Raw genomic sequence first — 13,568 nt, forward strand, 5'->3', positions numbered from 1 at the left:
TATTCCTCTTAATTTCTTCATGACTAGAACCTTCTGTTAAGGAAGCCAGCTATGCATGGTTTTTTTTAAAGTAAATAGAATAATACAAATTTTCACCAACATACTTCCCCACCCAGAAAACAGGATGGAACAACTAATTGTATTGTAATTAGATATATTCAATTGTAATCAGCAATAAAACATCGATCATTTTCCTGCTAAAGGATCTGAAAACCTTTGTTTTCTACTATTTTTAGAATTGATTCATTACATTAATTAGCTGCCCAAAGATTAACATTTATTTGTACTTACCTCACACTTTCCTTCTATCATTAAAGACATGTTAAAGTCAGTCTATAATTACAATGTGTCTCTTGCTAAGCCTTAGAACAGGATTATTTGCTTGTCTTAGAGACGTTTCTGCCTGGATATACATTCTAATTTGCTATTGATATACAACCTTCCTTTATTAGCTCACGAAAAATAATCAAACCCCTTCCTTAGAGCTAGTCATTAGGAGAGAGCGGTGTGCTACGGGGGGAACGTGCTAAAAGCCCACTCAGGCCTCTGCCACGGGAGCTGCTGAGTGCCCTTTGTTCCAGGGATTGCGGTGGGAGTTGAGGGTGATCGGCTGCTTTAGAGCACCAAATCCAGAGACTTTATCCCAGTTCTAACGCACGCTGCAAGGGGATTAATTGTGGCGCTGGCGGGGATTCAAGGTTTCGCACGCATTTTGCCTTGTGACAATACAGGACATGTTCCGATGGGAAAGCTGCAGCAAAACGCTTATTTCACGTGCAGCAGGTGAGATGCTCATAGTTTGCAAAGTGCATTTAATGAGGACAGACAAACTAGAGGTCCAAATAAACTTGATTTTGCTGGCTGTCTGATCTGAACAGCCCTGACTTAATGTGTATGAGTAAGCTCCATTAACATTACAAGAATCACCTGAATGCATAAAATATAAAAACCCCATGACTTTGCAACCATATTATTAGCTTAAAAGTTAAATATAATTAAATGCTGCCACCTTGCAATAGAAAGGTAATAAAAGAGGAGTGTTGCCACACAAGGAGACAGTATTTCCAAGGATGCTAGCTGGAGCCTGTTGCTCATGCTACTCCTTCGTAAAGGACTGGTTGTATTAAAAACAGGAGTGAGCTTTATGAAATGATTTGGCTTGCTTATAGTTGGTTAAATCATCACCTCAGACCCATTTTTGTACATCCAGTTACATCTGAGTTTCTAACTAACGGAAGGAAAAGAGAGATGACCAACACCGCGTACTTCAGGTACGCTCTTTTCTTACCTCTTGGACTGTTGAGAGATGCCTCGGATGCTTTTCCACCATCTCCACAGTGACTCTGGTCAAATGGAAGGCACTGATCACCTGTTCCTGCCACCACATCTGCATTTTTGGCCAGATCCTTTGTTTCAGTGAGAGATTTTGCTTTGTAGACTTTTCTGGTGTTGGTATCTGACAAGTAAAGGGATTCTGACACTGGATCGACGGCTAAGTAATATTTATGTGCAGGGCTTGTACTAAAACAGAAGAGCATCAAAGTTAAATTGGTTTTCTTTTTAATCTCTGTTCATGGTAGCATAACATTTCTGAAGACATCTGTTCAACGACTCGGAGATGAGAGAGGCATAAGTGAGACCAGGTTTAACGTAGCTCACACCAGCACCGCTGCTGAGAAGGAAGGAATCGGTACTAGCTGTGGCGCCTGACCAGGTAGCCAGTTTATGCAGAGAGTGGCACTGGTGGAGTTAGACTGTCCATTAGTACCAAGCCACCCAGTATAAAGCTAACTGGAGTGACTTCAGCTTAGTTATAATTATTACTATCAAAAGCAAGGTCCTTTTTCTATACCGGCTAAGTCCTAGAACTCTTGGCATTGTCTACGACTTGCAGCAAAGTGAATCACAGACTGTTCTGCATGGGCACAAATACCCACTCTTGGTTATTTTTATCTATTTCTAAACCTTAGGAAATATGAAGGTGTGAAATATGGTGCCTTAATTCATGCCGACTGCATTGTCAGGAGCAAGGCAGAAGGCCAAGTTCTGTCAGTGCAACTAGGCATGAATTAATGCACCATAATTCATGCACTGAAGTGCCTTATTGAGATTATAAAATGTTATTTAAAAAATATTTACATATGTTAATTAAATGGTGAGGATCATAAATTCTAATCGGAGAACTGGGCTGTATCTTATTAACCAACAAGACTTTTTGTTTCTTTCTGACTGGAAAGTTAATTTCCAGTTTGAGGAACTTGTCTAAGCACATGGCACACCATGCCAGTGTCCTGAGCCTGGTGAGACTGCAGTGTAGTCCTGATTATAAAATAAAATCAAAATCCAGATAGGTGTAGATCCTTGAAATCACACAGTCGGTAACTGAGATGGTGGAAGACAGGCACAGGCAGAGTGGTGGCCGATGCCTGGCAGAGTGTTTTGGTGCTCAGGCAGTATTTTTATCACTGCCATGTTTCTCCTGGGGGAGGAGGAGATTTCTGACAAGTCAGCTGGACAAGACACTGACCTGTCCACATCCCCTGTAACTCTACGTGGGACTTCCCTATCTGCTCTGCAGATTAAAGAGATTGTCAAATTTTTGGATTTTTTCTTTTTTTTAAGAGGTATTTTATCATAGAATCATAGAGTGGTTTGGGTTGGAAGGGACCTCAGAGATCATCCAGTTCCAACCCCCCTGCTGCGGGCAGGGACACCTCCCACTAGACCGGTTGCCCAGGTTGTTTTATTAACATTGCTACAATTAACTAACACTTAAGATTGCTGCAACCAGGTTAGGAAACGAGTTACTCCTCTGTTCATGGTGGGTTTGACAACGCTCGGCATACAGCTCCTTCTGCAGGGTTTTCACGCCACAGCAAACCAGGAAAGGAAGAATCTAGATAAAATAGAACTGAAGAACTGGCAGAAGCTCCAGGACAGATACGTAATGTCTGAGATGTTACTGACTTATTTTACTGACTCGATTTCAGATTGATGGAGCCTCTTTAAATTTGAAGTTTTCGCTTGGCTGAGACAGATATTAAGCTTTATTAATAATTATAAGCTTTATTAATTATCTGTTAGACAGTTCTACCTTACTGAGCTATGTTGCATAACAATGTAAAAATTACTTACCAATATCTTTTATTTTAGCAATCTACTGAGTACTCTATATATTACTAAGAAACTTCTAACAGATGATCAGCTGAAGTCTTATTTCCATAAGTGATAAGGTTAATGCTGTACCATAATAAATGTGGTAGAGCTTGGGCTTATTTCTCTCAATTCTCGTTCTCCATCCAAAAAGGGACAGAAACTATTCAGTGTCTTTGAGGGCTGGGCCACAAGCTAGACTAGCTGAAAGCTGACCTTAGTCATAAACATCTGTAAAACACAGAAGGGGGAAATACAAGGAAAGAGGTATTCCCACAGTTGGGGAACAGATGTGAAACCCAGTCCAAGGAAACACAGGGAATGAGAGGACAGTGATAGGATGGAACATGAGTAAGAGGATAAGCTAAAAGCAATTAATGCTGAATTATGCATCACCAGTATTACAAAATTTTGTTTGTTGAAAACATTAAGAATCATTTGTGCTCTCTGGAGTGAGCACAGAACAGACTGGCCAGCCAAAAAGATGACTTTTTAATAAAATACTTCTGTGGAAAAAGTTGCAAGGAGAATTCTAGATGTTAAATAAACATATCGTTCATCAGGCAGAAACTGCAGAGAGCCAGGGGTCATTATATACTCTCCTTGTAGACACATTTTCTGTCATCCTTGTCATTACATTTAATAGTCCGGCTGTTAGAAAACTCTTGATGTTTATGCTTAAAGCCTTGCATACTAAAATGTTTAAATTAAAAAAGTGTAAGTAAAAAATGGAACAAAATGACATACTTGCTATCTTTGCAGAAGTTTGCAATCAGCTCTAAACCTGAGTTTATTTAAATTAGCTTATTAAAAACTGTATCAGGTAGACTAGGATTTAGAATGAATCGTCCACAACGAGTTATTACTACCCTATAGTCAAATTTTTCCCTGTTTTCCAGTTATTAAACAGCTTTGTTATTGCTTATTAAAATCTTCATGACAAGAAAAACAAATGGGATAAGTTGCTTTAAAACAGTAAGAAATAAGATCAGTGGCCTCTGTTTACTGCTCACCAAACTCTGTCCCTTTTTACACCATATTTTCTTTGTCCTGGTAAAAAGAACCCCTTTCCCTACTCTTTTAGAGACTAAAAGTCGTTGAGGAACTGGATTTTGAAGCCTTTTCCTGCTTGGACTGTCATGAGTCTCTGACACCTTTTAGTTGTTACTTCCACATGTTTCTTTGAGCATTCTGGGAATTTCCACCGTGACTGTGGCCTTCACAGCCTCAAGAGAATGGCATGCAGCGGGGCTGCTGAGTTCTCCCCTACAACCTCAAAGACTACATTAACTTCAAGAGATTTCCTCCAATTTTCCACAGATTTCACTCGGACAGAATACTGACAGAGGCAATGATTATTGTAATTATTACAGCTGGGTACTTGAGTATTGTCACAATGTGATTTAATTAAGGTTTAAGTTCATCTCAAGAAACTAATACTAGTGAGCAGGTATTAAAAAAATTCTACTTTACAAAAGAAACCCTTGAATTTAAAACCTGATTCATGTTCTGAATGCATTAGAGTAAATATGGTCCATTTGTTTCTTTTCTTGAGTTTACAAAGATACCGGTCAGTTTAGCACGCAGGCAAATGGAAATAATCTTCAGAACCAGAACCTTGCACTTACCAACTAGGAATTATTCTTTCTTTTTGCGTTTTCATTGTAAAATATATGAGATGTGACATCTCTGGAAGTAGGCTGGCAAATAATCTATAATACTCAATAGCATTTTTGTGGCTAAAGCGAGTAATTTCGACCAGTACTCATCCTGCAAACACACGTTTGGTCCACACTCCGCTTCCTACCGTGCCATGAAGTTACCAGCTTTGGTCGTACCAGCGCTGGCTTATTTATCTCACTGAAGTACTGAAATGCCATGAAGTTTGTTTCTAAGGATATGGAGTGCCTTGCTATCTCTTGCTAGCCTGCAACGTCATTTCTGCAGCTGGATTGCATAACCAGCTCCCTCGCCGTCTGCCGCAGAAGCCTAACGCGCAATGTTCGCTCTTTGAAAGAAATCCCTATGTCGCAATGCCGAAACGTGAACTGGAAAGGGAGGGAGCCACTTGCTTTTGCTTTAGCTGGAGAAGCAAGGGCTGAGCTGTGCCAGTGTCCTCAGTTGTGGGGTCTGCCATGTGCCCTCGGTAACTGGCAGAATTTAAAGTTTGTGGTATCCTAGAACTGCTAAAGCACAGTCCTCTTTGTGACTCTGAAGCCTTTTTATTTATTTCTTTGTTGCTAGAGCTCCAGTTTTCTTGGCTGGCTGTATCTATGATCATTCAAAGAGCATGTGAAATGCATACGACAGCTATGAAATGCATTCCCAGCGTTCGGGTTTAAATGTCTCCATCTCGGCTCGGTGATCAGCAAACTGATTTTTTTAGAGGGAGACTTCATTCCTTCTAAGGGAACAAATCAAACCTACTTTACTATAAACAAAGGTGAATTTGATTAACATTTCTCCTTATTAAATTCAGAGTGTGTCTCTATATCCAGACTTCTAAAAGGACTTTTGTAAGACTCGAACATGGTTCACATACTACTGTTAGTGTGTTTTACTTACCTGTGCCTTGTGTCTCTATTCCTAGTAAGACAGAGCGGTTCAGGTGTGGAAAAAAAAAAAAAAAGAAAAAGACAAGAAAAGTTAGTCCTCAACAAAACTGTATTCTTTGCTGTATTCCCAATAACAAAACCTTGTTTATCCTGTTACTCAGTATTATTTCTCTCTCAAACTGCTTCCTTTCCACCGCCTGCACGTTGTGAAGTCAATTCTGAAGATCAGCACACGGCATCACCAGCAACGCTAGCTCGTTGGAGATTCATGGCGGTTAAGTAAGAGAAATTTAGTGTACCAGTGCCCGAAATCTTTCCTGCCTTCCCCTCTGGCCCTGAAAGGGATTGGGAGCCGGAGTTGTAATTACAGGGGAGTTGTCGCCCAGCCTGCGACACGTCAGTCTGCAATGCCAGGTTTGCTCTCATCTGCTTAAAGTCAGTCATATCCTCCATTACAGATGAGGAACAATTTAATTATATTAATTTTAAACATGGTAAGTCCATCTTCAGCCATAATGCTGTGACCTGACGTGATACTGCACAGATTTGCTATTGAATTATGGGGTTTTCTTCAAAAATACACTTCATGGAATATTTTAACTTTTTGAGAAAACGTATCAAAAATCTCACAGGAAGAAAAATTAGCTCCATTAATTCTGCACTTTGCAGAAATTCATTATGCAAAACCTGTTCTAAAGGCCCCTTCAGATGCCCGTTTTAACTGATGACTTTAAAGTAAGCATAAGTTTTCCGATGGGTTTGTTCGACAGTCGATGAGATGTATGCTCAAGAGGCAGCTAAATGTGGCTGCTTCTTCAAGTCACAAGCCAGGCTAATGAACACTAGCAGAGAAAGCTAATTTTTTTTTTTTTTTTTTTACCTTAATTCTAATATACCAATTGAGTTTCCAGAGGGAAAGATCCGTCTGACAAAATTGAAGTCCCCAATATAGATGCTACCATCAGGCCCAGAAGCAAGAGCGACCGGGGCAAAGAGTTTGCTGTTGAGCGCGAGACCGTTGCAGTTGGAGCAGGAGACACTTCGCTGGTGACCGTTGCCCATCACGGTTGAGATGACTGGTGGCTGCTGGGAAATGAACATGTTTTCACCATTTCCTTTGTGTACAATTCCTAAGGGGAGGGGGAGAAGAAAACAGAGACAAAAAAAGCACAAATGTATAGCATTTAAACTATTCTGCAGTTCTGGATTATGCAATCGTCTAGAAAATCACATTACCAGAGCAGCAACAAACATCAGATCTTTAAAGGCTGTCACAGGGTTCCACTAATCTCTTCCAATTTTGTTCAGTCCCAAGCTTCACCATCACCATTTTGTCGATTAGTGGTTAGTGGCTATTTTAAAAGCCAACATCATGAGGAGAACTCATGGTTGGTTAATGCTCTAACAAATTGACTGTTAATTGCAGTGCTATCTGATTTCTTGGGGATTACTACTTTAATATTCATTTTATTCATAAATTTTTATTAGGTAGCAGAGGAATTTCTTAGGCAGTTTGAATATTTAATTAAAGGAGATTAGTAGCAGGCCTACTATGCATTTTTCACAAAAGAGCACTGAGTGGCAGTACAAAATCAATATTCCAATTTAAATGTGAGTCCTTCATGGTATATAAAAATGGTGCCAAGTGCAGCAAAGCCAAGTTAAGAGTCAAGGAGTAATTCTGAGGCACAAGTGAATTTCTTACCAGCAAGAGTATATTAAGTTCTGCCATAGAGTGTAAAACAACTTTCCAGTGTGTTAGTATTCTAGCACTGCTCTGCAGCATACGGTGTTGAAGGTCTTCCCAATTACTAGGCTGGTGATACCAGAACCAGTACAAACGTGTGTTTTATCAAGCAGATAGCTGTAGTGTTTATTTTAAATAGCAATGTGGAAATACAATTAAGGAGTACCTCTAAAATGGCATGTTACTGTAAAATTTTGGTGATTTCTGAACGGAAGAGAGGCATTCTTCTAGACCACAGTGCAAATCTCTTATTTTCCTTGGAAAGCCCAGTACTTCATCAGAAAAGTGACACAATTAAAGGAATAAACACAAGGGAATATACTTTCTGGAGAACTCTTACACTGGGAAATGAGCATTTTCTAAATATTGCAGGAAGTACATGTTGAGACACATCTGAGTTTTCCCGAAGTACGACAAATTCATTTATGTACTGTCTCTACCAACTTTTGTTAAATTATTTTTTTGTGGCTTTCAGGTAAGTCTGAAGCTAAAATTCTCCTCGGAAATTACTGAGTCTTGCCATAGCTATTTTAAAGGGAATTATATTTTTAAAAATTGATTTCTGAACAACAGAGGACAGAATACATATATTTGTTTGAACGTTGGCTTAAAAAAAAAGCATCCTGGAAATACGCCAGTAAAATTAATCACAATATCCTCCCTTATGCACCGGATAAAAATACTACTAAATGAAGATGCTGCCCTTTGTCTGAAATTAACAATGTCAAGGTAATCTTTCAACTGCCTCATACAAATGCCAGTAAATAATTAGGGCTCTGGAGAATACGTTTTGCTGTCAATAAATGTAAGCATGCGCTTAATTTCAGGCTTTTGAGCCGCTGCTTTAATTTTAGTCGGTGCTGTGTTGCACTGGGGCTGAAATTACCGTAAAGCATAAAGTCCCTGTAAAATTACTCCTCTTTCCCCCAGATAAATAAAAATGGAATCAATACACTTGCCCATCAGAAAAAAAAAATCTAATTCAAAGAATACTCTGAAAAATCGGTTAATAGCACATTCACTTGTATTCATGAGATATAGGTGTCTTTAAAAGGATTCTATACAGGAACTTGTATTTATGGTATGGGTTCTCTTCTTGATTATGAAAAATGCCCCGAAGATCTTCGAAACGGACCAAAATCTTTGTGTTAGAAAACATTAAAATCTAATCATGTCACGAAGTAGAAGTAATCAAACCTCTGAACTGGAGGGAGGGGAAAAAAAAAAAGGTGGGAAAGGAGCAGTTTAGTATAGCTGAGCACAGGATGCGATCCTTTGTTAACCTAACAGTCGTACTGATGCAAAAGCATATACATTTGAGTTTCCCATGACAGCCGCTTTGGAACAGTGTATGTTATTTCACATCTATGCTGCTGGAATCGGACATCTTTTTTTTTTTTTTTTCCTTTTTTAAGATACACCTGGCAATAGAACCCAGTTTTTACTTGCAATGGTTTCTGCACGTCAACGCTTGAATCTCCACAGCTTAGACTGTGCTATGAAGTGCAATTCTGTAAAATTGCATCTATTCATTTTCACAACTTTTCTATTGCACTTAGCTTATTTTGTAACATCTCTAAACTGGCCAGCCTTTACATGGAGGGAGGTAAGCATATCTACCCCGTCTCTGAGTAGGAACGATGTGCACAGCAGCAGACCTGCTGGAAGACAAGGCTTAGTGGCTGAAGTTAGATATCAACTCTTCAGGACTAGTTCATTAACCAAGCACAGTGCTTCTGGCTTTAGTTTGAAAACACAATTATAATTTGCAATTGAGAATTTTTAGAAAGACATTTATGTTATATCGCAATGCTATTTCTGTAGTTAATCCAGTGACAGCGCTTCAAAAACAGATGCAAGTTTGATGCTTCTAAAAAGAGCAGCTCTTCATACATACAGAGGCAATTCTTTAATTAAAAGTGAAAAATCTCAATACGGTCATACTCGAGAAGGCTACTCATGCTTTTCATTTCACTCACGGTGGTGTGGAGATAAGTCTGAAATGTACTATTCTAAGTTTGAATCACATTCTTGTCCTTATTTAAAGTACATTTTATATATTTGCAATGGACGAGCAGTTCACTAGTTTCTAGATAAAACCAGAGGCACGCTCGTTATTTTTATCCTTTTGGTTAACACAGTTCATTATTCGGTTTTGTTGCTTTAATACGAGCCTACAGGGAGCTCTATTAGGTGTGCATTAACTATACATTGTTTTTCTGCTCCTAACTGCTTTTCTCGTTCCTATACACGAGCCAGGCGTGCGTGCTCAGAGCCCAGTATAACCAGGAGGAACATCCGAGCCATCCCTGAGCTCTGGCTGGGCTTTGTCACCCTCGCTGGAGATGCTCCCACGTGCAAACCGTAAACAGACGAGATGCACTGATTTCAAGTCAGACACGCTTATGCCCTCCCCTCCCCAGACTGTGTCTCTAAGCAATGGAGACAGATATTCAGCAGCTTCCCCCCGACTTCAGCCTTGATGATGCCCAGCGCAGCGGGAGCATGCGAGGAAGAGGAGCAGGTAGAAGCAGCTGCACGTTCCCCATCCCTGTTAGTGGGTTGGGGTAGTGGGGACAGCCTGGATGACTTCAGAGGAGGTGGCGTGTGGCTGACACCAGTGCTCTCTGGTGGACTCAGCCACACAGCTGAGACGGGGCCAGGAACCAATTTGTCACCATATACCCCGTGCTCAGGAAAGCAATGATTTAGTCTCGCTCAGATTATAATTGTATACTTTGCAAAATCTCCGAACACGTTAGTGCCTATGGGGTGAATTACAGCGGTAACCACTGCAGTTAGCAGATAGTCATATAAATTGGAGTTCCTGCCAGCAATTTAGTCTTGAAATTAAACTGTGCAAGTGGTAAATTGGCACTAAGGAGGAGGCTATGGGGCTCACAGTTGGGGGCTGAGCTGACTGAGGTCAGATTTCTCTTTGTGTTAAATGTCAATAGCTGGCATTTAAAAGAGACAATCTATACAAACCAATAAGACGGGGTATGAAAGAACCGCTGTTTAAAATGTCAAACTATTTTAAATCAAAACAGAGATCCAGATAATTTACAAACTAAATCTGACCTTTTGTATTTGGAATATTTATACTGTAGCTGCGCATTCAACAACAGAACTTGTAAAAACCTGACAGCCATACATCTGTGCATGAATCTTCATTACACAGAAGTTTGCAGATGGAAATAGATTTTAGTGGACGGACTCTCAGCTGGAGCAAATTGAGAGGACTTTACTGAATCCAATACTCTGCTGATTTATAAGTCCTGATATCTGACCCCAAGTTTCTCTTCCCCTGGACAGTGAGATATCTGTTTATTGGCAAAACCATATTTTTCTAGTTACCATAATTTATCTACAAGTATTGTTTTAATAATTTAATCCCACTAAGTCCTGATTATAGATGTTAAGGCAGGAAAAGAAAAACCTCCAGGAATAAACCAAAAGCAATGAGAAAACAGATTCAAGTCTCCGTGCTTGAAGAATCTCTGTGCTTGACTCAGGGGTCTAGAGACTTCGCTGAGAATGTAACACCCTATAAACAGACGTGAAAGGTAGTACTTCGATACCAACCGTCTGAGAACGAACCTAAATTAGTACGCCCTTTTTCCATCCAAATGACCAAAATATATTAGTGACGTTAGTGTTTAACACCTGGGAGCCACAACATTAAAAATATCCTTTCAGATGGCATTTACAGTTCAGTTCTCAATAAGTGAGGGTGCACATTCAAGCAAAGAGGATTACACTTTAGGAAGTCTAATGCTTAAAATCTGAACAATTAATTCCTTTAAAATTTGTATTCTTCTTCTGCATGGGCAGTTAATAAAGGAAGGACTTACCACTTTGTGGATTTAATACATGGTGTTTGTTTATAGACCAGCCTCCCAGATTTGAAGCATCCATTTCAAAGCCTTGAAGGATTACTGTTCTCTTCTCCCACAGAATAAAGTCAGGACATGTTTCATATTCATATCCCACCGACACTGCAAACAAATAATTAAAGCTCTATCAGTGTACCTTTTCCTCTGTGAACTACTAGGTAATTTTTCATTCCAGGTTTTGATATTCATCTGTCAAGTAATGATGCTACTAATTTTCCTCTTCCTGATTGCTATTGTGGAACGGTATTTTTTTTAAAAAGGGTTTTAAGAGATTAGTATGTTATTACAGCTACAGTTACTACTGTTTCAAAGCAGAAAATTTTCTGTTGTATCGGTTATGGATTTCTTAAGAGTATAAATCTCCTCCACTGACTCCTGACTTGATTGTTTATTGCATTTCTGCTAATTACCTGAATAGCAGCTTATATAGAAAAAACCCCCATGTTAAAACAAACTGGTTTTAATTTGTTTGCTAATTGCAAAAACTGTAGTTAGGCAGAAATGAATTGCCAAGCTGAAAATTTCTAGAATTAAACATTTATCTTAACAGGCTTGCACTTTACATGGCTCCCCTCTATGGCTGGCCACAAAATATCTGCTGAAAATCTTGAATTTCCCTAAGGATGATGGGTTTTGGGGGTGCTCAAACTGATCAAAAAACCTTTCCTTTAGTAGTCCAGTAAAACAAAAACCTCTTCAAAATTTAATTTTGGTATCTCTAATACACTGACCTCTTTTTTTTAAAAAAAAAAAAAGTTATTTATCTCCTCTAGTTAACCTTTTTAGATTTTATTGCAAGTCATTCATAAAAGAAGAATGTTATTTTGACACCAAATCCCAAAATTTGATCTAGGAAATATTGAGCTAGTTCAGCCTATCTAAAATAAAATTGTGTCTAAAAAATTTTTAATACACAAAATAAAAAAAAGTATTTTAAATCCCCCAGTTTTCTGACATTCTCAGTATTTTCTTCTCACTGTTTCTATGTAGCAGCTTTAGGTACATTTTACTTGAACCATAAATAGTTTTAATACCATCTAAATTCCATTCCTGGATGCAATCAAAATATTTTGACCAGCTATAGCAAGGAGCATTTGTGTTTGTAAGATAAATGTTTTACGGCAAACTGAAAGCTGTTCCTTACAGTAACTTTGCTTAGAGCTGCTTCATCATTTTAGCAGAAAGAACCTGTTTTTGCAGCTCAACTCTGACTTGTAAAAATCACATCTCCTTAAGTACTGTAAATATTCTATGTTTCAAACATTATAGCTTCAGTCTGAGGGTCCAGCAGCCACTCTGTCCAATTTTTCTGTTAGAGGAGCTCTTATGTCTAACATCAACAACGTTTCTGGGTAAGTCCCTGGGCTGAGCGCCCGATGGTGGGCATGGAGCTTCTTCCAGAACCGCCACGTCCCGTGCCGCGATGAGCCACCAAGGTTCAGTAACCGAACACGCTACTTTCTAGGTGTTAATGCAGAGAGAAGATAAAGGGCAGATTGTTCCTATGAAGCAATCTCAACACTTGCCACCTACACGTTAGCATCGTTACTCCATTCATGCACTTAACACGTTCAATCCTGGGTCAGACGCGCGTACTCAAAAGGAGTAAAGACCTCTAAGTCGCTCAGCCTTGCTCAGTGAACCGTTACAGACCCACAGGACAGTTCACCAGCTGCTGTAAGGTACCATGCTGATATCTGGGTCAAGGGAGCTATAACAATTTACACCATCTCAGAACCTGTGCCGATGGATCCTCAGTGGCACATTTACCAGGACTGTAGCTAACACTGTAAAGCGTCTGCTATTCCCCGCCTCTAGCTGATGTTTCTGAGCTGCCAAATACCCTCCAGAGGTTGTCATCCCCTTTCTTGAAAGTTCACTGTTCCCTGCTCGTAGTTATTGTGCATAGCTGCCCTTTTGTCTCTTCTCATCAGAGCGAGACACACGGACATACGCTCACTTCACCTGTGTCTACAACCGTGTTTCTATGCATACTCACACCTATTCATGGAAGAAGTCTATGCTCCGAAAAGGAGTATCTGTGTAATCTTACAGCAGGGTCTCCTGAAACATCTAACTGGAGGTACTGATGTACCACCCACGAAAATTTCCTATCAATCGTTTTGCATGCAAAGTAATCAAGGTGAAGCATAACAATTGTAACGTCAACCAAGCGACTGCAGTGTCACTTGAAAAAATAAGCATTTGGTTAGGGGC

At 39.5% G+C, this 13,568-nt stretch overlaps 1 protein-coding gene across 2 annotated transcripts in view; it reads right to left on the reverse strand.

The window, feature by feature from the left end:
* The window catches only part of TENM1 (teneurin transmembrane protein 1), a 337,672-nt gene that overhangs the window by 52,478 nt on the left and 271,626 nt on the right, over nucleotides 1-13,568 (reverse strand). For both annotated transcript variants that reach the window (XM_075763591.1, XM_075763590.1), the window contains 4 exons: nucleotides 11,310-11,453; nucleotides 6,589-6,838; nucleotides 5,719-5,739; nucleotides 1,289-1,521 (listed from right to left, as the gene is read on the reverse strand). In XM_075763591.1, coding sequence (XP_075619706.1) covers nucleotides 1,289-1,521; nucleotides 5,719-5,739; nucleotides 6,589-6,838; nucleotides 11,310-11,453 — 648 coding nt within the window. The remainder of the gene's footprint in view (nucleotides 1-1,288; nucleotides 1,522-5,718; nucleotides 5,740-6,588; nucleotides 6,839-11,309; nucleotides 11,454-13,568) is intronic.

This window comes from Balearica regulorum, chromosome 11, assembly GCF_011004875.1.
Source record: "Balearica regulorum gibbericeps isolate bBalReg1 chromosome 11, bBalReg1.pri, whole genome shotgun sequence".
Lineage (NCBI taxonomy): Eukaryota > Metazoa > Chordata > Aves > Gruiformes > Gruidae > Balearica > Balearica regulorum.